The sequence below is a fragment of the Lepidochelys kempii genome, chromosome 7 (genome assembly GCF_965140265.1).
Source record: "Lepidochelys kempii isolate rLepKem1 chromosome 7, rLepKem1.hap2, whole genome shotgun sequence".
Lineage (NCBI taxonomy): Eukaryota > Metazoa > Chordata > Testudines > Cheloniidae > Lepidochelys > Lepidochelys kempii.
The window spans coordinates 5,684,798-5,711,537 of NC_133262.1; the positions used below are offsets into that span (position 1 = coordinate 5,684,798).

General features: G+C 41.9%; 1 protein-coding gene across 5 annotated transcripts in view; it reads left to right on the forward strand.

Moving 5' to 3' along the window:
• The window catches only part of ATXN7 (ataxin 7), a 127,556-nt gene that overhangs the window by 20,031 nt on the left and 80,785 nt on the right, over positions 1-26,740 (forward strand). For all 5 annotated transcript variants that reach the window (XM_073350988.1, XM_073350990.1, XM_073350986.1 and 2 more), the window contains exons 2-4: positions 6,733-6,825; positions 18,229-18,492; positions 19,412-19,480. In XM_073350988.1, coding sequence (XP_073207089.1) covers positions 18,240-18,492; positions 19,412-19,480 — 322 coding nt within the window. In that variant the 5' untranslated portion in view covers positions 6,733-6,825; positions 18,229-18,239. The remainder of the gene's footprint in view (positions 1-6,732; positions 6,826-18,228; positions 18,493-19,411; positions 19,481-26,740) is intronic.

Sequence of the window (26,740 nt, forward strand, 5' to 3'; positions counted from 1 at the left end):
AGAAAGCCAAGCAGTAGTCTGTGAGCACAGTGTAACCCTGGGAAAAGCTAGAGAGAGCTTTTGGGTCTGATGTTGCATAATGAGTCTTGAGACTGTAATCTAAGAAACTGCTCCTTTTGTTTGTGGTTCTCCTGCATTTGGAGAAGCAGGACTTTTTTTTATTTACAAGGAGTGTAAATAAAGTAGATTGCATGAAAGAAAATACCAGACTCCATCTATTTTTGTTTCCAACTGGAATGTCTCAAGACTCTGAAATGTAACTAGCTGCTTGAGTCAAAAGGGCAACACTGGTGTTAGTAATGGGATCCAATTTCCAAGGAAAGATTGTGAGCTGGTGTTTCTCCTGAATGAAGATGGAACAAGTAATGAAGGCGCTTACAGACAAGCGGCCAATGGGATTTAAAACAGTACCTAAAACAGGAGCTGGAGGCTTCACAAAAGGAATTTGTGGAGGGCAATGAAAATTATTAGGGGGCTGGGGCACATGACTTACGAGGAGAGGCTGAGGGAACTGGGCTTGTTTAGTCTGCAGAAGAGAAGAGTGAGGGGGGATTTGATATCTGCTTTGAACTACCTGAAGGGGGGTTCCGAAGAGGGTGGCGCTCGGCTGTTCTCAGTGGTGGCAGATGACAGAACAAGGAGCAATGGTCTCAAGTTGCAGTGGGGGAGGTTTAGGTTGGATATTAAGAAACACTGTTTCACTAGGAGGGTGGTGAAGCACTGGAATGGGTTACCTAGGGAGGTGGTGGAATCTCCTTCATTAGAGGTTTTTAAGGTCAGACTTGACAAAGCCCTGGCTGGGATGATTTAGTTGGTGTTGGTCCTGCTTTTAGCAGGGGGTTGGACTAGATGACCTCCTGAGGTCTCTTCCAACCCTGATATTCTATGATTCTATTAATTAAATCATCTGGAGGTAGCCAGAAAGGGTTCAGAGATGACTTGCAAATGGAGGTGAAATCTCTGGAGCAACAACTATACAGCGTCTGGAAACCCAGCTGCAACACACCCAGGCTGGAATGATAAAATGGATTGATGAGGTGACCAGCAATCTGACTGCCACAGACCAGAAGTTATTCCATGAAATAGTGGTGTCTGAGCAAACCTTGGCCAATCTGGAACTTGCCAACCGAGAGAAGCTGAAGCAAGGATTTACAGAGCTAAAAATTCAGCTACAGAAGGAAATCAAAGGGTCACCCTTTGTAATGGAAGGCAGCACCTGGATGAGGAATTGGGGCAGCCAGATGACTTGGATAAGACCAGATGTTTACAACAGTTTTCTACCCCATTTGTTACCCACAGTGGCCCAGAGGGGAGAGGTCATGCTGTCTTACCTCAGATAATTCAAAAGCCATTATCTCAAGGGAAAAACTCCCTGAGAGGTTTATTTGGCTCAGTTCAACATTATAGTTCAAATGAATGGCTGTGGCGAGGAACTGAAAGGGGGGTTACTGCACCCAACTTGAGTGGCCCAGCTTTGATTGTGCTGCAAAATTTACCCCCCAGAAAAGAGATTGAGGGCTGGTCTACATGCCGCTTAAGTCGATGTAACTTACGTCACTCAGGGTGTGAAAAAGACACCCCCCCCCCGAGCGACGCAAGTGATAGCGACCTAAGCGCTGTCCCCTCTCACGGAGGTGGAATAATTTTGCTGATGGGAAAGTGCTCTCCTGTCAGCATTGGTGCAGCTGTGCTGATGTTGCACTGAGTGTAGACTTGCCTGGAGTTGTCCAGACCTGGTACAAGCCCTTGATAGGCAGTTTGGAGCTACCCATCAATTGGAGCAAGCCAGGGCTCAGCTAAGATATAGAAGAGGGAAAGAAGAAACCCCACCTGAACTGGCAGAGGACCTGCGGAGACTAGTGTTCCTGGCATACCCTGATACCACTGAGGCTTTTCAGGATACACTGGCAGTGGACCAATTTAGGGATGCTTAGCTGGACTTGGACTTGCTGATCAAGATCTGCAAAAGAATGCCAAAGACACTGTGAGAGGTGATGGAATTTGCCACAGAACTTCAGTCTTTCCTTGTAGCAGTGCCCCAGAGGTGGAAGCTGCTCGCCATGAGCTCTGTAAGTACAGCGCTGCGTCAAATATGCATGATGAATGAGGGGATTCTAATGTGGCTCATGACCTTATTGTATGATTAAAAAAATCTGATGATAATTTGTAAAACAAGGAAAATTGGCAGTAATGCAAAAAATTAAAGGAAACGGTTCAATTAAATGCTGGTATTGTGACAAAATTGGCCACAAATAAAAGTACTTGTCTGAAGTTATGACAGGCCAAGACAGACTGTCGCAAGTGTCGAGTGAAAACCTCTCTCTTCCAATTCAGGAAATGGGGGTACCCCAAACTGAGGGAGTAAAGTTTGGTGGAGATACTAGGATCAGCCCCAGTTTTTGTTTAGATCTGGGCAGTTAAATAACAATAAGGGGGGGTTGGCTATTGAATGTGTAATAGAAGCTGTAAAAAACATAGCGGTGATTGACACAGGCTCAATTATAAACAGATATTAAACAAGACGTGCAAAAAAGGCAAGGGAACCGGGGATCCAAAACTGAACTGCCAAACTGGACTCAAATGGACATAGTGACTGGGGCAGGGCATTCATCCAAAATTTAGGAAAATTGTGGTGGAAGATTGCACCTCTGGAATTTGAACAAGAAATTGGGGTGGCTGAAATGGGGATTGAGCTCAGAACTGGCTTGGATTTTGTTATGGCTAATCACTGTGTAATCAATGCCAGAAAAGATGTCTTACAAATTCAGTCTGTGGAAATGCCCTTTAAAGATATGGCCCAGGTGGGACAAATGGTTTGTAGGCAAGTGGTTTGCAGTGACTAAATTGTCCTGCCCCAGGCGGTAGAAACCATTATAACAGCTATATGCTGTGGTAGCTTTTCAGCAAAGGAGTGGTGGGCAGTGGTTAAAACCTGTTTGGAGACCCGGGATTTCAGGGAAACCTTAGCTGCCAAAATTCTTGTGGGTCTGAAAGAACTGATCCCTGTTTATTTGCTGAATGTTTCTGGCAAGTAGCAAATAGCGAAGAAGGAAAAAATCATTTCATTTGTCAGTAGGGTGGTGTTTAGCATTTTCAAAGTTGAAAAGGGCTTTTGGGACTGCTCCTGTCTTGGCTTATCTGTGTTTCAAACCCCTTTCATATTAGACCTAGATACTAGTGCTTACAGTTTGGGGGACAGGATTTCAGCTGCCTACCCCCTAAATCTGAGAATTTATTTGTGGAAGTTGAGGCTGGAAAAGTTGTTACAGAGATCAGTCTCCCATTCAAACAGAATGGGCTGGGTCTGCCTCAGCCAACCAATTCCACAGAAACACTAGATATTCCTCAGGGGCTGACTGAAAGGAGTCCCTCACTGGTGGCTGAAGGGAAATCCAGGGAAAGAAAAGCCCAAAAGGGATTTGGGTAGGAATAACTTCTTTCGTGTGATGCAAACTTCTCCTGACAGAAGGATACTGTATACCTGTAAATAGTGAATCTTGTATCATTGGTAATTTATTATATATATATATATATTCTATTTGAGATGGGTTATTGGGCGTCACCATTTTAGGCCTCATTGGGATGATTGGCAAAGCTGAGACATGGGCTGTTTTTATGAGCTGGGTGGTGCCTTGTTATGGATTGACTGGAAACCTTGTACAAACCGATGTGTGTGACCACATCCTTCATTTAATATAGTTGTAAGAGACAGTTAAGGGGCCACTCCTAAAACAAGGGCTATTAGAGACTGCCCAGAAACTAGCACCAAATAGGCTGTTGTTCCAGTGGGTACTGTGACCAGGTGTGTGTGGATGTGTGAGAACATACACAAACTAAGAACAGACAAGAATATAGAGAGTGGAGAGGCAAAGGCAAAAGGCCAGAAAGCCAAGGAGTACCCAGGGAGCACAGTGTGGCCCTGGAAAAAGCTAGAGGGTACTTTTGGGTCTGGAGTTGGCTAACAAGGCTTCGGGCTGTAAGCTAGGAAACTGCTGCTTTTATTCTTGGTTCCTCCTGCATTTGGAAAAGCAGGACTTGTGCATTCCTTGTAAATAAACAAGATTGTATCAAAAAAAAATCCGACTCCCATCAGTTTCTATTTCCAACTGGAATGTTCCCAGTGCCCTGAAATTTGACTGTCTCCTTGGTTTGAAAAGGGACAACAGTAGTTTGGCTACCTTAAATTTGAATTTCCATACTTTCAAATGTTAGTTTTTTGTAACCTTAACTTTCAATTTCCTGGCTTTTTAATGTTTTTCATGGGCTTTTGATTTGATTTTTATTAACTACAACTTTCTTGTAAAGATATTTCTCCTTAAACTGCTGATATGTATTGTCTGGGATTTAGCTTTTGCTCCGATGAATTGCAACATTACTCATGTTTTATTTTCTTTAACAGCAAATTTTAAAAGTATTCCTTCAAGTTTGCAGCCATACTTTTTCATTGATTTTTTTCATGGGAGATGTATGGCTTAAAACCTGACATGCTGTTTTGAAAATGTAGGGCTTGGTGCTTTGACCATGTTACTCTTCTCTTTATATCTTTTCAGTGGTTTTCCCCATCTCCATCACATCAAGCCCCAAATGCTTTTCTCATATAAGGCCCATCATGGCTCATGTCCACCCACCCTGTCCTCTCTTTTACACTATTCTCTGCGAACTGTGCCAATCTTCATTGCTCATTTGTAAAAGCTCCCAACAAGTACCTTATTTTTTTCCTTGCCACCTCTTATGTACAGAAGGTCCGAACTGCACATAAAAATCTGTAAAGCCACCACATTGTCCTCCTTCAAATCCTTCCTTAAAACTCTACTGTGATACCAACAAAAACTGATTAGTGGTTAGGTAACTGCTTACCACGTGGTTTATCACGCTGATTATAATAACCTCATTTCTGACTTCTGATCCCATAATATTTGTTGTATTTACCTCTTGTCTTATACTTGGGGCAGGTCTACACTATGGGGCTAAGTCAACCTATGTTACGCAACTCCAGTTTCATGAACAACATATCCGGAGTCGATGGTGCCTTAGGTGGACATATTGCGGTGTCTACACCATGATGGGTCAACGGGAGAAACTCTCCCGTCGACTTACCTTATGCTTCTCATTCCGGTGGAGTACTGGAGTCTATGGGAGAGCGATCGGTGGTCGATTTAGCGGGTCTTCACTAGACCCACCAAATCGACCCCCGGTGGATCGATTGCCATGCGTCAATCCCCCGGTAAGTGGAGACAAGCTTGTATGCTCTTTGGGGGATAGACTTTTTTTGGTTCATATTTCCATAGTACCTAGCACAAAGAGCCTGGGCTTTCTAAGTGCTACCACAATATAAATGATATAATTTTGTTAGGAAATAGAGGGCCCTCTGCATGCAGAACTACTCTATTCTACATAAAAGTGTATGGGTTATTGATGAGGCAAGCAGAAGGCAAAAAGTCTCTGCTCCATAGAACATTCTGAAAGGTAATACAGTTTCTGGCTACATTACTTTTTTTCTTTTGTCCGTCTAGGCAACCTTCAACATAGAGTAGAGGAGATCTACATGCAGAGGGTTCTCTATTTCCTAATAAAATTCCATTATTTATATTATGATAGTTCCTAGAGGGCCCAGCCTAATTGTGTTAGGCAGTGTGCAGATACAAACCAAAAAGGCTGGCCTAGCAGATACAAAAGAGAAAAGTAATATTGTGGGTGCCTATACTGCCTTTCACAATGGGCACCAGAGAGGGTTACTGGAAGCTAGCTCTCTCTGTAAGTAGCTACATTTCTATAACTTAAAACAAAACAAGTGTGTCAATGCAGAGACTTGCACTGGTTTAATTATCTGGTTTAAAAACAGATTAATGTAAATAAGGCCTTAATATGCTTCTCTCTCTCATTCTTTTACATAATTTGTCAGTGGTGAAATAATGAACAATGTTACATGTAAATTATCACCATGGGGCACCTGAGTTACATGCCACGGTGGTAAAAATGCTGTTGGCCAGTGTACACAAATGGCCGTTCTTTGCTACCGTTGGTGGAGCTGCACTGTGGAGGGAAAAAAATCTTGTGTAAAAACAGTTGCTAAGGCCCTGAACCTGTAGACCAGGGGTTCTCAAACTGGGGGTCGGGACCCCTCAGGGGGTCATGAGGTTATTACATGGGGGCTCGCTAGCTGTCAGCCTCCACCCCAAACCCTGCTTTGCATCCAGCATTTAAAATAGTATTAAATATATTTAAAAGTGTTGTTAATTTATAAGGGGGCGGGGGGTGTCACACTCAAAGGCTTGCAGTGTGAAAGGGGTCACCAGTACAAAAGTTTGAGAACAACTGTTGTAGACACATAGGAGCAGATTCTGTATGTTTATAAGAGTCCACACCAATGCACCTAATTGCAAGATTAGAATCTAAATTAGATACAGACATTTTTAATCTAAATTAATATTATTGGTGTGATGGTTGAGACTTAAATTGGTGCATTTTTAAATAAATATTAGTTCTGAAATTGGTGGGTTATCATTGAAAGATGTGTTGTGCATGTTATGCTGAATTACATTCTCTGTTTACAATATATATTAACATTTAAATTCACTGTAAAAACTAAATCTCTGGTGTAAAATAGGTAAAATGCATTGTATTAGAGCACTTTAATATTTCAAGGCAAAAATTGCAATTATGGAATGTCAGCTAAATAAGATTGCAAATTTCCTATTATTGTAGTAGTCATATATTTTTATTTCATTTCAGAGTTAAACGACTGTAAGTCAGAGAGAGCTTCCACAATCCAAACAGATGACGATCAACTGATAAATCAACCCAGAGTTTTACCATACTTTAAAGGTACTGTGACATACTTACCTATATATTTTTTTCTTAAACGTATTCTCATAGTTCAGATGTGAGAAACATGAAGAACAGGATATTCACAGGGTTGCAAAGCAAGACTGAAGTGCTACCAGACTCAGCTTGGTGATGTTTTGATAAGATGCAGGTGTTAAATGCAGGTTTCAGTGAAAAGTAAAGAGACCTTCCAAACAGCCAGAATAAGCTCTCTGTGCAAACCAGTCAAACCTCAAACATTCAGTCAGACTTCATTTATCTCAATGAGATAGGGGATATGAAAGTAACTTGAATGAGTAGGGTTTTGTGTAAGAAGAGTCTTTTATCTATGTGTTTGATATACTTTGGGAGATGCTAACTGGTTTTTTTGACGATCAAATTTCAGTTTATCTATATTCATATAGTCTTGGGTAAAACAGCATTATTTTATGATGTGGAGCAAAATTCCTTGAGATAGTATCCTCTGGTCTCCCTTAAATTTTTCTCTCCTTTACCCCTTCAATTGTGTTTTACTTGTTTGTGTGTATTTTTCTTTGATATGGTGAAACAACTTAAAAATACGATGGATTTATTCTATTTGCCTTTTATGCACAAATTTGAAGAGCTGAGACTACTTAAGTTAATTTTTCCTGTTCAAACCAGCTTTTTTATGCTTTTAATTTTTTTACGATTATTACAGAAATCATCCTTTAACCTTCTGTCAAGATAAATAAATGGATCTCCTTAATGGATCTCCTTAAGTCTATTACTATCAGTCATATTTTCTAATCCTATAATCATTCTCATGACTCTTCTGTGAACCTTCTCCAGTTTGTCAACATCCTTCTTGAATTGTGGGCCCCAGAATTGGACTAAGTATTCCAGCAGTGGTCACTCCTGTACCAACTACAGAGCTAAAATAACCTCTGTACTCCTACTTGAGATTCCCCTTTTTTATTCATCCAAGGCTTGCATTATCTCTTTTGGCCACAGTGTCATATTGGGAGCTCATGTTGAGCTGATTATCCACCACAACCCCTGAATCTTTTTCAGAGTCTCTGCTTCCCAGGAGAGATTCCCCCATCTTGTAAGTATGGCCTACTTTCTTTGTTTCTAGATGTATATATTTACATCTATCCGTATTAAAATGCAGATTGTTTGCTTGTACCCAGTTTACTAAGTGATTCCAAATTGCTCTGAATCAGTGACCTGACCTCTTCGTTATTTACCACTCCCCCAATTTATGTGTCTGCAAAATTTATCAGCAATGATATTATGTTTTCTTCCAGGTAATTGATAAAAATGTTAAATAGAATAGGGCCAAAGATTGACCCCTGCAGACCTCTCTGGAAATACACTTGCTTGATGAGGACTCCCCGTTTACAGTTACATTTTAAGACCTATCAGTTAGTCAGTTTTTAATTCATTGAATGTCTGCCTTGTTTTGTAATCAAAATTTCATGTGATACTAAGTCAACACCTTACAGAAGCCTAAATATATTACATCAACGCTACTACCCTTACCCTTATTGTAATTTCATTTAAAAAAAATATCAAGTTAGTTTGACAGGATCTAGTTTCCATCAACCCATGGTGATCAGTATTAATTATATTATCCTCCTTTAATTGTTTATTAATTGAGTCCCATATCAGCCGCTCCATTGTCTTGCTTGGGATCAATGTCTGGCTGATGTGCCTATAATTATCCAGGTTATCTTGTTTACCCTTTTAACAAATGGGCACATAAGCATTTTTCCGGTTTTCTGGAACTTCCCCGTGTTCCAGGATTGATTGAAAATCAACATTTAACTGTCCAGTGAGCTCTTTTAAAACTTTTGGATGCAAGTTATGTGGCCCTTCTGGTTTAAAAATGTCTAACTTCAGCAGTTTGTGCTTAACAACCTCCAGAGATACAAGCTGGATAGAAAGTGTTGTTATCACATACGATGAAACAGTATCATCTGTTTCCCCTGACCCCCGCCCATACAGAACAGAAATAGTTATTGAACACTTTTGCCTTTTCTGCATTATTGATCCATATAGTATTGGCCCAATACCATTGTCAGGATTCTTTTTATTCCTAATATAGTTAAAAGACTCTGTCCTTAGCTCTATTAGCAATAGACTTCTACTTGTGTCCCTTGGATTCCGTTATCAGTTTTCTACAATTCCTATCTTCTGATTTACATTCATTACTATCAATTTCCCCTTTTTTCCATCTGTTATATATTACCTTTTTATTTTTTACAGCTGCCTTCGCTTCCCTTCTAAACCAGATCATTTTTTTAATCAGTACAGTCTTCTTCCTCGATCGTGGCTTTTTGGGTACGTTAGTAAGGGGTTCTTAAATTATGCCCAATTATCATTCACATTTATTCTGATTAAATTTTTCCTGCCAGCTGATTTGGCTCATAATTATTTTCAGCTTTGTGAAATTAAAGCCATTAAAGCGTCAAGTAAGTGTGTGTGTGTGTGTGTGTGTGTATATATATATATATATATATATATACACACACAAACTAGTAATATATATTACTAGTTTGGTCTTTATCCTGCTTGCACATTATAAAAGTGATCAAGTCATGATCACTTGTAACGAAACTATCATTAATTTTTAGTTCTGTGAGCAATTCCTCTTTATCTGTTAGGAGAAGGTCTAATAAAGAATTCTTCCATGTTGATTGCAACACTTTTTGAGTTAGGAAATTGGTGTCTATATGTTTAGAAATTCCAAGGTGCATCTTTTTTCCCTACACATTGTAGATGCGGCAAAGATCTATTGCAAAGATCTATCTTTCTCTGTCTATGCATCTGTATTTAACGCCCCCTCATTTGCTTTCTCACGCACCCTTCATGCCCACCCTTTCTCTCTTTTATACATCTCTTTCCCCCGACAAGTTCACCCATCCGCCCACAGGCTCCTTTCTGCATCCTGTTCTACCTAAAATAACAGCAGCCCCTGGTCTGCTCTGCTTCATCAGTAAAGCCCCCTCCTCCAGGAAAATATTAGCGGTATAACTGGTCCCCCTTCCCTTTCTCTTAAAGGAATATTGACTCCTGCATCATTCATCTCCTAGGCTTTCCCTTTTGCTCAGGCTGCTCTGCTCCCTAGCCCCAGTATGCCCACTTGATTTTTTTGTTTCAAATTCCTTATCACCCCAGCAAGTGAGTTTTTCAAACCCCATTTATGCATTCAAAATTATCCCCCCGCACCCAAACCATTGACAGATCTTTTTTTAGTACTGCCCAAAACTATTTTTATACTTCAAAACAATGATACTTGAGTGATTCAGGAAAGAAAAACAAGTAACGCATGTGCAAGAATGGTAATTTTCTCATCTTGTAGTATATACATTTGGTCTGCTCAAGCCACGAAAGAGAAAATTATCACTCCATCTACAGCTCCCATAAAATCAGTTTCTCATCTGACTTTATTATTCCTAGTTTCTGATTTGACAGTCAGTAATCTTGTCCATTGAACTGATGAATTGCTCTTTCTGCTGCCACTCTTCTCCCTCTGCTGGAATACTGATGTATTCATGACATACTGGAAAAATGTTTCAAAACAGTATAGTAAAAGCCAGCCTGAGATCCAGCATGCAGAATTAGGCCCGCTCGGGATCCTATATAGCAAAAACATTGTTGATTGAGGGGGGCGGGTAATAACAAGGTGTAAAGAGTAGACAGTAGCAAGAAAGAGGACAACCAACATATATGGATCTGTTAACAATAAATAAATAAATAAAAATGTGTATGTCTAACTGATTGGCACAAGCCATTTTAAAGCAGTAACCATGTTTAAATAACTGGACCTTTGTCAACATTTTAAACAGATAAATAGGCAAATGTATTGGTTCATTTTTAAGGGCTAGTTCATCGTGTAATTTTGTTTCAAAATTGTCTTTTTTTTTTTTTTTTTTTTTACTTTTGGCTAAACTGTTTTATCTCCCTCCAAAATGTTCAAAAAAAAAAAAAAAAAGAAACCTTATTTATTACCATGCTTGTGACTATGAACTAGGACATCAGTAAGTGAGTCTGTCATGCTAAGAATCTGCCTACTAATGAGAAACCAAGCAAATGTTGACATGAAGGATAGTAATACTAATATCGCTAAATTTGGACTTTGAGGTCACCTTGCTTTTAAAACACTCTTGGTACGCACTAAGGTGGTGGTCAAAGGACTGGCAAGCAGTCACTAGTTCAGGTTTTGTACAGGCTGGTAATGCCCAAAGATTACCATCTACTGACTGTTCGATGTTCTACAAGAAATGTATCTGTGTATTTCCTAGTGTACAGGAGTGCTCATCACAAAAACTGTCACAATTAGCACTAACTAGCAATCTCGAGAGGCCAAAAGGTAAATTAGCATACAGCCTGTACTGTGCTCTCAACCCTGAAAGGAGTACTTCTAAGATCTCTTGTATCCTAAGTTTTTTATCAAGAGTGCACCAAATTCAGCACAATGTGAGTGGGACACAATGCCAGTGACTTTAACAGAGTTGCATTTGTTTACACATGAGACTAATTTGGTCCCATATTTCTATCTTCTCTTAGTTTTCTTTTAAGTCATTTACAGCAACTTGTAAAGATTAAGCAACATTTCATCTGATGCCAGAGTTCTTGTGCTATTATTCATGCTTCTATCCTCCTCCCCTCAACTGCCATTTCCTTCTCTGCTAAAAGGTGCATGGTGTGAGCCCCCGTTCAGCAAATGAAGGAGGCCAAGAGAGAACTGTCCAACCCAACATATAGTATTCAAAAAGCTGGGAGCTTTAATTGGTTTGGAAGAAGGGTTGGTGAAAAGGAGAAGCATATCAGAAAATGGTACTAAACTGAGTATTAAGGTCTAAAATTCACTAACAAGCATAGATTGTATTCCATAAATTCTTTGTGTATTTATATGACAAATTACGTCTCCTTGTTCTAAAAGCTCACTATTTATTGATGATAGCCTGTAGCGTCATCAATAAAACCATTGCAGTTCATTATGGTAAATTTTATACTTCTATGAGGCATTGAAAAGAGAGAAATGTTGTTTAAAAACAAATCACCATAATACCATATTGCAGTGGCTGTGCTATTCAGTCATTGGTGGGATCTCTCTCTCTCTCTGTTTTATCCTGTTTCTCATCACTGTAGTGTCTGAGAACATCAAATAACAATAGTGAAATCCTTAGTGGACTTCATGGAATCTCTGTCACTTCTCCCTTCTTGGGATAAAAACTCTGCTTGGGGGTAGGATTTTTGGTTTGGGACGTTTGTTGTAAGGGTTTAGAAGTAGAAAGAGGGTGTCAGTATTAGACTGTCATTTTTATGGTGGAAAAGCCTTTATGAAGGCAAACTGCTGCAGATGGCTAAGATCTGGTCTACAGTAGAGAATTAGGTCGACGCAAGTCAGCTTACGTTGACCTAACTAAGGAAGTGACTATACTTAAATTTGGCTCCCAGCAACATAAGTGCTCCACTACACCAACTTAATGCCTCCACCTCCAAGAGTGGCGTAGAGTCATGGTCGATGTAGTGTCGATATAGACATTGTGTTGCTCATGTCAACTGTTACTGGTTTTCAGGAGCCTTCCCACAGTGCCCCACACTGACAGTACAGTCAATACAGGCATTGGTGGGGATGTGCCCTGCTGACACAAGGAGCAAAATGTAGACAAGAAAAAGCGATGTAATTACTGTAGCAGCTGTATGCCTACATAAGTTAGGTCAACTTAATTTTGTAGCGTAGACATGACTTAAGGAAACATGGCCTTTAGGTTGGGGTAGTTTTGGATCAAGTTTCCTCTGTTCCTGTTACTGCAGTGACAGCTTCCTCCATAACAAGCCAGAACTATGTTAGCAAATAAGGGCTGTGACACAAGTCTCAGAAACATTCAACATCAAGACTTAAAAGACAGAATTATACTTTCCCTAGATATACAAGAATTTGAGCTCAGTAATGATGTGGTGTTAGGTTCCCTGTGAACCTGAGAGAAGCCAGTAGGGTCTTCTCCCACCTGGATACTATAGCAGGAAGAAGAGTTTTGCATCATTCAAGAAAGAATTTGAGATCTATTACCACCTGAATCCCTTGCTTTTTTGCTTATGTCACAGACTTAATGTTGAGTGTAATGTATGCATTTTACATATTATAGAAAACCACTGTTGGGTAGTTGCTTAAACAGTATTGTTCTCCAGATTGAGCGTTTGCTGGCAGTTAATGACCAGGGCCCCAATCCTGTAAATACTTATGCATGTGCTTAACTTTACTACCACAAGTAGTTCCATCAATTTGGGAACTACTCTTGGCCATAAAGTTTATGTTTGCTGAATTGGGGCCCAGTTGGAAGAACTACCAGCCTGAGTTAACACGGCTGAAGAAATCCAAGTCAGAGGTCACTATTGCTGTTTGTCCTCTAAAGCTCAGTGTGCTTTCACTGTTTGTAGTACCCGTCTTTTCTTAGGAGTTAAATGCTAGTAGAGTAACCAATAGGAAAGAAAGACTTTCTCAACATTCTGTATTAAGTTTGTGATGAGATATCAGTTTTGAATGTGACCTGCTAATATAGAATCATAGAAATGTAGGACTTGAAGGAACTTCCAGAGGTTATCTATTCCACCTCTGACCCTGGCAGGACCGTCAGAGGTGGAATACCGCCAGGATGGTATACTTAGACCATCTCTAACAGGTGTTTGTCTAACCTGTTTTTAAAAAACTCCCCGTGATGGGGATTCCACAACCTCCCTTGGTAACCTATTCCAGTACTTAACTAGCCTCAGTTAGAAAGTTTTCCTACTGCAGATTAAGCCCATTTCTTCTTGTCCTACATTCAGTGGATATGGTGAACAATTGATCACCATCCTGTTCACAACAATACTTAATATATTTGAAGACTGTTATCAGGTCCCCCCTCAGTCTTCTTTTCTGAAGACCAAGCATATCCAGGTTTTTTTAACCTTTGCTTTATAGGTCAGGTTTTTATACTCTTTATCATTTTTGTTGCTGTCTTCTGGACTTCCTCCAATTTGTCCACATCTTTCTTAAAGAGTGGCACCCAAAACTAGACACAATTCTGCAGTTGAGGCCAGTGCCAAGTAGAGAAGAACAGTTACCTCCTGTGTTTTATTTGGGACACGCTGGTTAATACACCCCAGAATGTTAGTCTTTTTTGCAACTGCATCACATTGTTGACTTATGTTCAATTTGTGATGCACTATAACCTCTAGATCCTTTTTTTCTATATTACTGCCTAGCCAGTTATTATCCATATTGCATTTGTGCCTTTGACTTTTCCTTTCTAACTGTAGTACTTTTCACTTGCCTATATTTTATTTTGTTGATTTCAGACTAGTTCTCAAATTTATCAAAGACCTTGCTTACAACTCCTCTGAGCTAGGTGTTGTCCACAAACTTTATTCACTCATTTGATGTGGACAATAGGCTTATAAAGAGCATAAGTGGTGACTGGTAAATTGGATTCTTAAAATTCTTTAACATTTAATAATCTAAAGTTCCAGTCCTGGAAACACTTAAGCATGTGTGTGTACCATTGCTCACACGAGTAGTCCTACTGTCTTCGGTAAGACAACATAAGTGAACGTTATGCATGTGCTTCAGTGTTTGCGTGCGAGCTCCAGGACTTCATTGGCACTACTCACTGCAGTTAAAGTTAAGCATGTTAAGATTAGGGTCTAAGATGTTGTAAGTAACAGGTAAGTAAATTCGTTTATAGTACATGGCCCCAGTCTTGCAAAGATTTACACACCTGTTTAACTCTATGCAGTGTAAATAATCAGATTAAAGTCAATGGGACTAAGCATGTGATTGAGGGCTTGTCTACGTTGCCACTTTCGGTGGTATAAGTTACAGTATGTCGCACGGGGTATGAAAAACACGCCTTTGAGCAGCATAAGGTACTCTGACAAAAGTGTGTCATAAGTTACTCTGACAAAAGCGGTGTGGAGAGTGCTATGTTGGTGGAAGAGCTTCTCCTGCTGACATAGCTACCGGTGCTCATGTTATGTTGATGGGAGAGCTCTCTCCCGTTGGCATAGAGCTGCTACATGAGCAATCTTACAGCGGTGCAGTTGTGTTGGTACGGCTGTGCTGCTGTAAGCTCGCTAATGTAGACGTGGTCTAAGACTTTGCAGGATCAGTGCCTATGATTTTAAATTGGTCATTTTACTTTAACATTTTAATTCACAGGGGAAAAAAAAGACCCTGAATTTTAAAAATATTTTTGGAGTCAGTTTATAGAAGAATTTAATTTTGCAGAACTTATGGTTACTTCCAAGCATATAAAGCTGCTAATAATCAGAAATATTTTTCACCAACGGTTTGTATCTAGGGCTGTCGATTAATCGGAGTTAACTCAGGTGATTAACTCAAAAAATTAATCACGATTTTAAAAATTAATCACGATCAATCACACTGTTAGACAATAGAATACCAATTGAAATTTATTAAATATTTTGGATGTTTTTCTACATTTTCAAATATATTGATTTCTATTACAACACAGAATACAAAGTGTACAGTGCTCATTTGTATTACTATCTTTATTACAAATATTTGCACTGTAAAAATGATATAGTAATTTTCAATTCACCTCATACAAGTACTGTAGTGCAATCTCTTTATCCTGAAAGTGTAACTTACAAATGTAGATTTTTGTTGTTACATAACTGCACTCAAAAACAAAACAATGTAAAACTTTAGAACCTACAAGTCCACTCAGTCCTGCTTCTTGTTCAGCCAATCGCTAAGACAAAAAAGTTTGTTTACATTTACGGGAGATACTGCTGCCTGCTTCTTTACAACGTCACCTGAAAGCGAGAACAGGCGTTCACATGGCTCTTTTGTAGCCGGCATTGCAAGATATTTATGTGCCAGATATGATAAACATTCATATGCCCCTTCATGCTTTGGCCACCATTCCCGAGAACATGCTTCCATGCTGATGATGCTCGTTAAAAAATAATGCGTTAATGAAATTTGTGACAATTCCTTGAAGGAGAATAGTATGTCTCCTGTTCTGTTTTACCTGCAATCTGCCGTATATTTCATGTTATAACAGTCTCAGATGATGACCCAGCAGATTTGTCAAATCTGCAGTAAAAGTGTTCTTAAAATGAACAAATGCAAAGAAAGTACAGTGTGAGATTTCTGAGGATTCATACAGCACCAAAGGTTTAAGAATCGGAAGTGCAATCCAAAATCTGAGAGGATGAGGTGTGGAGCATTCTTTCAGAAGTCTTAAAAGTGCAACACTCCAATGCGGAAACTACAGAACCCAAACCATCGAAAAAGAAAATCAGCCTTCTGCTGGTGGCATCTGACTCAGACGATGAAAATTAACATGCATTGGTCCACACTATTCTGAATCGTTATCGAGCAGAACCTGTAATCAGCATCGACATATGTCCTTGGGAATGGTGGTTGAAGATGCACTAAAGATTCATATGTTCCTTAATCTGGCACGTAAATTTCTTGCAATGCCGGTTACAACAGTGCCATGTGCCTGTTCTCACATTCACGTGACATTGTAAACTAGAAGAGGGCAGCATTATCTCCTGCAAATTGTAGCCGAGTTTGTTTGTCTGAGTGATTGCCTGACGTAGGACTGAGTGGACTGTAGGCTCTAAAGTTTCACATTGTTTTATTTTTGAATGCAGTTATTTTTTGTACATAATTCTACATTTGTAAGTTAAACTTTCATGATAAAGAGATTGCTCTACAGTACTTGGGAATTGAAAAATACGATTTCTTTTGTTTTTTACAGTGAAAATATCTGTAATAAAAATAAATATAAAGTGAGCCCTGTACTCTTTGTATTCTGTGTTTTAATTAAAATCAATATATCTGAAAAAGTAGAAAACATCCAAAAATATTTAAATAAATTGTATTCTATGATCAACAGTGCAATTAATCATGATTAATTTTTTTAATTGCTTGACCACCCAAGTGAGATCACTTAATTAAAGACCCCTCGGCATTATCTATTAGCTTAGGCAAAAAACGAAGATATTACAAATGAAATGTTGGGCAGTAACATCTGTGAATCAAAAACCAGGGCTCAGCAGTTTTGTGAACAACCAATAATTGGTGCGTGAATAACTGGGAAATAAAACTGAGTAAAAACAAAAGTGACATTGATCTGTTCAAACTATTGTAATTGTGTAGTCTGAGTGGAATGTAAAAAGCAAAACGATATCAATCGAATAAATACAGTCCGTTTTATACATTCGTAGTTATTTTTTAGGATTATTTTAAAAGTTCAGCTTTTTCTGGGTTTTGCCCCTTCAATTTCAGTGTGTCACTGGGCAGTTGGTCAGTGGAGCTGCTGACATAGCTTGAAGCAGTTAAGGATTCTTTAGAATAATTTTGTCTTGCTAGTCATCATTTTAGCTTTAAATCTTTCTCATTAAATGAAGAGAACACTATTTTTCTTGCTGTTGCTGCTTTCTTTTAACCCCAAATAACCCAGAGCGTAGAAAGTTGGCAGCCTGTGTCTTCCTGTGTGTTATGGACAGATGTAAAGTCGTGAAGAATCATAGTCTGGGCGAAGGGACATTCACACAAGTAAATCTACCTAGCTGGAAAAACATAATGCGAAATGTATTGGAGATTAAATGGCACCTTTTAAGGAAAGATTGTTGGGTGACCCTGGTGAAAGGAGTATGTATAAGGTGGGGTGAAGATGAGTTACATACATGGGGTTAGTTTCCTGCTTGTTTCCTATACAGCCTCTATTCCTGGGCGTGACGTGAAGACTTTAAGGTGGGGAGGGAGGCGCCCTGTTTAAGGAAGTCTGGTGAGCGCTGCTGGACGAGCAGCTGGGCAGAAATGACCGATGTTAATCGGACCACAATTTGTGCAGGGGGAGATGTTGGTTACACTTATTTCTAAAATGAGAAACTTGTAGCTGATGAAGACGCTACTCTATCCTCTCTTCAGCCACATACCTCCTCCCATGAGGCTGCCTCTCAGAATTCACTTCTTTGGGAGGGGAGGGGTAGGTGATGTGGACTTTGTTTCTGTAGGAGCTTCACCTCCATCCCTTTTTGCAAAGCAGCGTCTTGATTAGGAATTGTAGGGCTGTGGGAGGAGAACAGCTGCGTTTATTGCCACCAGTGTAAGACCAGACCTAAAAGCGACTGGGGAAGGGACCATCCCGGATCTCCTACCCTACTTATACACCCCTGGTAATGAGGTAGGATCCTAGAACACTGCAGAGGTGAGATTCTGCAGGGTCCCCCTAGGTGCTTGTAGGAAGTTAAGGGGGACCCGAACCCAAGGAAGAGGCTGGCTCTGCGCTGTCAGTGCCCATAGCGGCCGCGGCCCGCTGCCCTGCTGGTTGTGGGCTGGTAACACCTCGGAGCCTCCTTAAGGAGCGGCGCCACCTTAAGAGCCTGCTGACTTTTCTCGTTACATTGTAGCAGCGGAAAGAATGTCGGCGCGGGCCGCGGGTGACGTCAGAGGGGAACAGCGCAGAGCGGCGGCGGCGGCCAGGCAGCGGCGGCGGCGGCCCCGGCACGGCGGAGGAGGAGGCGGCGGCGGCGGCGAGAGCGGCCCCGGCCCCTCCGCCACCACAGCGGCAATGGCGACCGTCGGAGAGCGCAGGTCCCTGCCCAGCCCGGAGGCGATGCTGGGGCAGCCCTGGAGCCACTGGGTCGATGCTGCTAAACTTCACGGAAACGATGGTGAGCAGAGCGCCCCCCACGTTCCCCGGGGAGGTCGGGAGCGCCCGGGCCAGGGGCCACCCGAGCCGGGCACCGCTCCGGGAGCCCGAGCCCCGGGAGCCTCGGAGGCGCCGCGCCGCTGGGGGAAATCTGTGCGAGCCCCGGGGCCGGGACCCTCCTCTCCGGGATGGTGGGCACGCTGCGGGGGGGGGGGGAATGTGTGTTTCCTGCAACACCCCTGTCTCCGGGATGGATCCTGGGTGCGCTGGTTAGAGGGTCTGTGTGAGCCCGGGGACGGGAAACTCCCCCTCCCCCATCCCTGGGATCTTGGGAGCGCTGGTGGGTGTGCGGGAGAGACACATACCGGTGGGCACCTTGGGCCCGTGCGATCTCGGGTGCACCAGTTGGAGGTGTAAGTAATTCCTAGGGGCCGCTCCTTCCCCCCCGCCCCCCCGGTATTCTGCATAGTCTGATAGAGGAGGTCTGTGTGAGCCTCAGGTGGGGCATCACCCTTTATAGGTACACTGTTGGGGGAACTGTGTGAGCCCTGGGATCCTGCAGCTTCCCTCTAGGATCTTGGCTGGACCAGTGGTTGTCTGTACCTCATACCTATAAGTTCCATTCAATGCATCCGATGAAGTGGGCTGTACCCACGAAAGCTCATGCTCTAATAAATTGGTTAGTCTCTAAGGTGCCACAAGTCCTCCTGGGTTTTTTTTGCGGATACAGACTCACACGGCTGCGACTCTGAAACTTCTCATAGCTATGCTGGTTTTTATGGTAGGGAGCGGTATGTGCCAGTCTCACCTGTATATCAGTGTAGGATCACCCACAGTGTTTTGGCAAGTATCCTGGTGGGTGACTGCCTCACCACCGCTCTGTAAGCCCTGTGTAGAGTGATGCCTAACGTGTGGGTGTTCTTTGGGTTTTGTTTTTTAAGGAACAGCATTGGAAGAAAGTTTCAAGGAGTATGGGAAAAATCGAGAAGCAATGCGACTCTGTAGAGAAGGTGAGCATGATTTGTTAATAAGAAATGTGCATGAAGAGGTTCCCCTGCTTGTAATTATGTTGTTAGAACATGCATATGGAGAAAACTCACCAGATCTTGAAGACCACTGTTTTGTACCTAAGGTTCCTCAGTGGAGGTCTTAAGTTTTTAAATGGACTCTTAACCAAAGGCATCATGATAAATCTGGTTGACTTACATTATTCAGACCAGGTTTTTAGTTGGTTAGCATGATGGATGATCTTTGGCCCTAAATAGTCTCTAGCGGGTCATGATATCTTTGGGAGCAGCACCCATAGACCATTCGACAGTATCCTCTGTTTTTTGTTGTTGTTTTTTTTTAAATTGAGGTGATCAGTTCTATTTTAGTACTAGAGCACTGATCTACTTTTTTTCCAGGCAAGTCAGTGCCTCATGTTTATTACGTAGGACACTGTTAATACACAGTGGGAGTGGCATACAGACAGCAAGCAGTAGAACAAGGATAAACAGTCTGAACGTGACAAATAGAAATACTGTTTACGGGTGTAGACAAAAGTTGGTGAAGCATATACATTGTCAGTAATTTTGTAACTGGAGATGAAAAAACAGTAATAAGTCTGGTTTTCATGTTTGATTTATTGTCTCAATTCAAAGACACTGTTTACACCAAGGAAATGGCCTCAGAATTTTCTAATGTTGCTAACATTGGTTGAGCTCCATTGGTGGTATTATCATTGGGAAGTGTAGCATATATGAGCCATGGGTGTGTTAAACATTGACTCAATTGGACCTGTTTTGAGTAGTTTATATGACAGTTGAAAATGTCAGTGGTAGCTTACAGCCAGACTACAGTAGGGCTCGGAGCCTTGCTATGGCTGGTATTGTCGACCTGCTATAAGCAACAACTGGAAATTTTATGAGAATTTTGCTGCCAAAGACTGGTTCAAGATCAATAAGCAGCAGCCCTTATAGGAGTTACAGTGGGGTGCATATTATGTGACTCAAAAACACTGGGATCTTTCTGCCATTGTCCCAGTATATGTATGTTTTATAAGTTCATTCCTTCAACACAGGTCTGATAGTTTCATAGGTGCTTAAATAGTATTATTTGTGCCTGCTATACTAAGTGTTTGTGCAAAATATTACAGAAACATCAAAAACCTTTGCAACCTTAACTAATGGAACCCTGGCTCCATCAGTTAAGGCTGATTTTCAAACCTCTTTTTTCCTACCTTCAGTATTAAAATGCAAACCTCTAAGGTTTCTGTATTTTGAAGGTTAACAGTCAGGATGAAATGAGATTCCTCTTTCACTAAAAACTCAGTCATGCAACTTTCCCCCTGAGACTGCATGGAGCCAATTGACTTCAAACTCATGAACAACTTGCAGGATTGGGGCCTAAATTTGAAGGAAACTCATAACATACTATTAGAATTAAAGCGAAAAACAACGTTCTGTCAAGATTCTAAAAGGTCTGTTTATTTTCAGCCCTCTATCTTGGCAATCCATTCAAATTTTAAGCCTGTTTTTGATGGGATTATAATACATATTACCTGGTTCAGAGGGAACCTCTCTTTTCAGAATAAAACAAAAAGAAAAAAATATACTTTTATTAATGCTTTAGTGTTTGTAAAGTTGATGGGCAACAACAAATGCTAGCATGTCCATTTAATCATCCAAAGCGGACGTAGAAAACTTTATAACTAAACCTTTTGGCCAGAGAAAACTTTGCATGCTAGAAAATTTGAACAGGGAAACTTTTGATATGTGCCTGGGCTCCTAGAAACATTGGACCTCTGCACCAAAAACCCATATTCTGTCTTATCTGTTGTATTTCTATGCCTCCCCCCCATCCATTACCAGAGTATCTGAGTGCCTGACAATCTTTCTAATATTTATTCTCACAGCACTCCTAGAAGGTAAGGCAGTGCTATTATCTGAGGCACAGATCCTCAATGGTATTTAGGCACTTAATCCCCTAAGTACCTTTGAGGATCTGGGCCTAAGTGACTTGTCCAAGGTCACACAGGAAGTTTCTGACAGACCTGGGAATTGAATTTGAGACTTGTAAGTCCCAGGTTAGCACCCTAACCACTAGACCATCGTTTCTCTCAGTTGATATCTACTTGTCTCTCAGTCCATGCTGCCATTCCTTTCTCTTCAGTTGACACACTATATACAATCATTTGTTCTCAGATCCTCAAGGACATATACCAAAGATAGAATCTCAGTGGACCCAGTCTATTGTTGCTTTTTAAGATCTGTATCCTTCCATGCTGAGCTTTGAAGCACTGCATGGACTCCAGCAGCTGATATGGAGTGTGAGCCCAAGATCTCAAACAGACTTTTGGATTGGGAGATCTTTGTCTGGTGGGAGTGAAGACTAGACACCATTTAGCTCATAGAGTTGTATTTTAAAGTATTCTGTGTACTGAAATCTTTTCACTACATTCAATATTTTACATGTAAGATTTTGCTGGAAATAATTCAGTACAATTATTTTTATCTACATGGTTTATATGACAGACTGTGCTCCAGTTCATCCACCCAACATCTTATCACCTACTGTCCATGAACCAACCAGGGACTCAATTCCCCTGCAAACCAGATTCTTGCCATGGGACATAACCACAACATATTGCATTGTATTCACTAGGTACCCTTCAGACACGATGATGCATAAAGCCTAATCCTTTTCATCTACCTTCCCAATATGAACTTGAAATCTCAGTGTAGGGTAACATTCATATTCATCCTTCTTATCATAGATGACTCGTGCCTCCCCATACTGGGTGGGGGCACAATCTAAAGGGAAGGACACGTGACTGCCCCCACGCGTCTTCTCTGCCCAGCGATCCCTCCCCAACCCTGTGACCAGGACAGGACCTCTGACCTCTCCCTGCCCCACCAGAGTTACCTGCGAGTGGGGGAGTCTATCTTTTTTTCCTAATGTGCGCCCCCGCCGCCCCCCCAAGCATGTTTGGCCACTCTCCCTGGCAGCCGGGCCTGGCTGGGGAGCGGGACGGAAGCATTTCTCACACAGTTGAAGCTGGCTACTCCGGCTCGCTGACTCTCTGCAGCGCAGCAGCTGCCTTTGAGAGCCTAGCTGGTGAGGTGGGCCTCCCTGGGCTCAGCTGCCAGGGACAGTGGCCAAATGAGCCAGAAACATGCTGCGGGAGAGAGGGAACTCTGGCTCATTTGGCCCCTATCTCCGGTAGCCGGGCCTGGGCAGGGGGCAGCCCACCACCACCTCCCCAGCTAGGCTCAATCTCAGGCAGCCGCCATGTTGCACAGAGCAGCAACCCGGAGCAGCTGGCGTGAGAAGCAACTAGTCCCTCTCCTTCTGCTTCCCATCCAGGCCCGGTTGCCAGGGACAGAGGCCGTGTGTGCCAGCGGGCAGGGGCTGCGTGGAAGGGACTCCTGTCCGGGAGCGTGCAAGCTGCTTGCACGCACTTGCATGACAAGGGATAGCTGCCAGTAAGCCTGGTGCCTGCCCCAGCGGGCAGGGCTGGGGGTGGTACAGCCACACCAGAGCAGGGGCCTGACATGCTGCTGCTTTTGCCACTGTGGTCCTTGGCCCGGTCATTAGCCCTGGCACTGCTGGTTTCACTCATTGTCGCTAGAGCCCTGCAGCTCCGCAGATATCTGCTGATATAAAGCGGATATAAATTGTGTATCCATGCAAGGAGGGGACCTAATTCATCAAACACATAGTATGGTTCTTATTTGTCATACAGGAGGGCAGGGAGCTAACATGTCTGTAGTATGCATTACATTTTCATTTGACGTCAATGATTCCAAAAAATAAATTAAAGTTGTAGTAAACAAGGCTTGGAAAATCTAGTCATCTGTGGCAAACAAGAAGCTTTCCCAGGAGAATGTCATCAACTTCTTCATAAACTAAAGCTTTTGTTGAGAAAAATGTTACGTTTCTAGCATGTCTGGTTGTAAAGAGAATCTTCTAAATGGAGCCAAGCGTAAACCAAAATAGCGTTGTCTTTCCAAGTCTGCAGACAGCTCTAGTGCTGCTGCTCCTGATTTTGACAAGCTGCAGCAAGGTGCAAACTGTTGCTGTTTAGAACCCCTTTAGCAGCAGTGAAACCGACAAGAATTAGGTTGACTTCACTCTGCTGCTGTTCAGCAAAGTTCTAAGCAGCAGCAGTGACCGGCCTGGAAGTTAGTCAGACCACCTCCTCCATATCCACTGTCCATTTTGAAATTTTACAATTTTTTTTTTTTTTTTTAACAAAAATAGCAATGGCAAAGAACATACATGTAATAGGGAAACTGATAGTGGTAAACTTACGAGTATCTTTTTGCTGATTTCATTTTAGACAGAACTTTAGTTATTGTAGTGTTTTTAATTTAATTGTAGTAATTACCAATACGAGCACTATGGTGGGTGGGGAGTTGTTAAAGATATCTGCCATTGGCATCCATATAGTGCTTACATGTGCACTAACATTCCTCAATGTATAAAACCCTTCCAAAGTGGTTAGGGGAGAAAATTCTGTTTGGTTATTACATACGTTCAAGTCTTGCCTACCCTGGAATGCTCTGTGGTGACAAAAGAGCTAATGGAATTATGACATCACAAGATCGAAGGCAGAGTAATTGCGAGAGAAAAGACATTTTGGTTAGACAGTTTAACAAAAAACAGACACCAGCAAATAATTTTAATGTCTACTTTAACTTTGATGTCTGATGAACACATTAGGTGCCATACTTTCACCCTGTTCTTTCAATAAATGCATGTGCACACACATTATACATGTGAGGCTCCCCTTCCCCCAGAACTCCACCAGAGAAAAAGAGAGAAGACCAGGCTTGACACGCTTGATATTTTGAAGAGAAAAAACATACATGGAAAAAGAACCGTTTTAGGCGTTCTCTCCACATTTTGTTGATAGGGTGCTCCCTAGGTGCCTTTTTCAGTGGTTCACAGTGGTTAACAGATGACCTGCAACAAAAGAAGTGTAAGGGAAGACAGCATTTGTGGTCGAAGTCTTGGGCTGAATAGGATGTCTTGGAAAGAATTTTTGAATTCTTATGCCATGGTTGAAGAAGAAGTTCTTTGTCTCCATTATAGCATCCACAAAGTCTGTCAGTGGATTTGTTTCTAACTGACTGGGGGTGGGGGGAGGCATAGCTCAGTGGTTTGAGCATTGGCCTGCTAAACCCAGGGTTGTGAGTTCAATCCTTGAGGGGGCCATTTAGGGATCTAAGGCAAAAAAAATTAAGGTGAGGCTTGACAAAGCCCTGGCTGGGATGATATCATAGAATCATAGAATATCAGGGTTGGAAGGGACCTCAGGAGGTCATCTTGTCCAATCCCCTGCTGAAAGCAGGACCAATCCCCAATTAAATCATCCCAACCATGGTTATGTCAAGCCTGACCTTAAAAACTTCTAAGGAAGGAGATTCCACCACCTCCCTAGGTAACACATTCCAGAGTTTCACCACCCTCCTAGTGAAAAAGTTTTTCCTAATATCCAACCTAAACCTCCCCAACTGCAACTTGAGACCATTAGTCCTCGTTCTATCATCTGCTACCACTGAGAACAGTCTAGATCCATCCTCTTTGGAACCCCCTTTCAGGTAGTTGAAAGCAGCTATCAAATCCCCCTCATTCTTCTCTTCCACAGACTAAACAATCCCAGTTCCCTCAACCTCTCCTCATAAGTCATGTGTTCCAGTCCCCATATCATTTTTGTTGCCCTCCGCTGGACTCTTTCCAATTTTTCCACATCCTTCTTGTAGTGTGGGGCCCAAAACTGGACACAGAACTCCAAATGAGGCCTCACCAATGTTGAATAGAGGGGAACGATCACGTCCCTCGATCTGCTGGCAGTGCCCCTACTTATACATCCGAAAATGCCATTGGCCTTCTTGGCAACAAGGGCACACTGTTGACTCATATCCAGCTTCTCATCCACTGTAACCCGTAGGTCCTTTTCTGCAGAACTGCTGCCTAGCTGTTCGGTCCCTAGTCTGTAGCAGTGCATTGGATTCTTCTGTCCTAAGTGCAGGTCTCTGCACTTATCCTTGTTGAACCTCATCAGATTTCTTTTGGCCCAGTCCTCTAATTTCTCTAGGTCCCTCTGTATCCTATCCCTACCCTCCAGCGTATTTACCTCTCCTCCCAGTTTAGTGTCATCTGCAAACTTGCTGAGGGTGCAATCCACACCATCCTCCAGTTCATTAATGAAAATATTGAACAAAACTGGCCCGAGGACCGTTCCTTGGGGCACTCCACTTGATACAGGCTGCCAACTAGAGATGGAGCCATTGATCACTACCCGTTGAGCCCGATGATCTAGCCAGCTTTCCATCCACCTTATAGTGCATTCATCCAGCCCATACTTCTTTAACTTGCTGGCAAAATACTGTGGGAGACAGTGTCAAAAGCTTTGCTAAAGTCAAGGAACAACACGTCCACCACTTTCCCCACATCCACAGAACCAGTTATCTCGTCATAGAAGGCAATTAAATTAGTCAGGCATGACTTGCCCTTGGTGAATCCATGCTGACTGTTCCTGATCACTTTCCTCTCCTTTAAGTGCTTCAGAATTGATTCCTTGAGGACCTGCTCCATGATTTTTCCAGGGACTGAGTTGAGGCTGACTGGCCTATAGTTCCCTGGATCCTCCTCCTTCCCTTTTTTAGATATGGGCACTACATTAGCCTTTTTCCAGTCATCCGGGACCTCCCTCGATCACCACGAGTTTTCAAAGATAATGGCCAATTTAGTTGGGGATTGGCCCTGCTTTGAGCAGGGGGTTGGACTAGATGACCTCCTGAGGTCCCTTCCAACCCTGATATTCTATGAGTCTATGATTGAACTCAGTGACTGATTAGAGTCCCTACTATCATGAGGAAATTTCTGATTACTTTGTGGACAAAATTGAGTAGATTCAGCTGTCTGCTTGGTGGCAGTAGAGTCAGATCTGAGAGGGACAAATGTTAGGTCTTATTGGATTGAGTTTAAGCCAATAACGCTCACTGACATAGTGCTGGGAATACTCATGTCACAACTTGTCCACTGAATCTATGTTCTTCCAGTCTGGTAATACCAGTGGAAAAGTACCAAGTCCTTACGAGTGGAGATTAACTCCTCCCTTGGGAAGGACTGGATGCCATTTTTATTTAGACCTTGTCTTCACTAGAAAATTAAAACACAGTCCTGAGGAATCATATCCACTAATATGACTTTGCAATTAGCGTAGACAGGGACAAGTTTTGTTTAATATCATGTCAGCTGTCTGTGATTAAACTCTACTG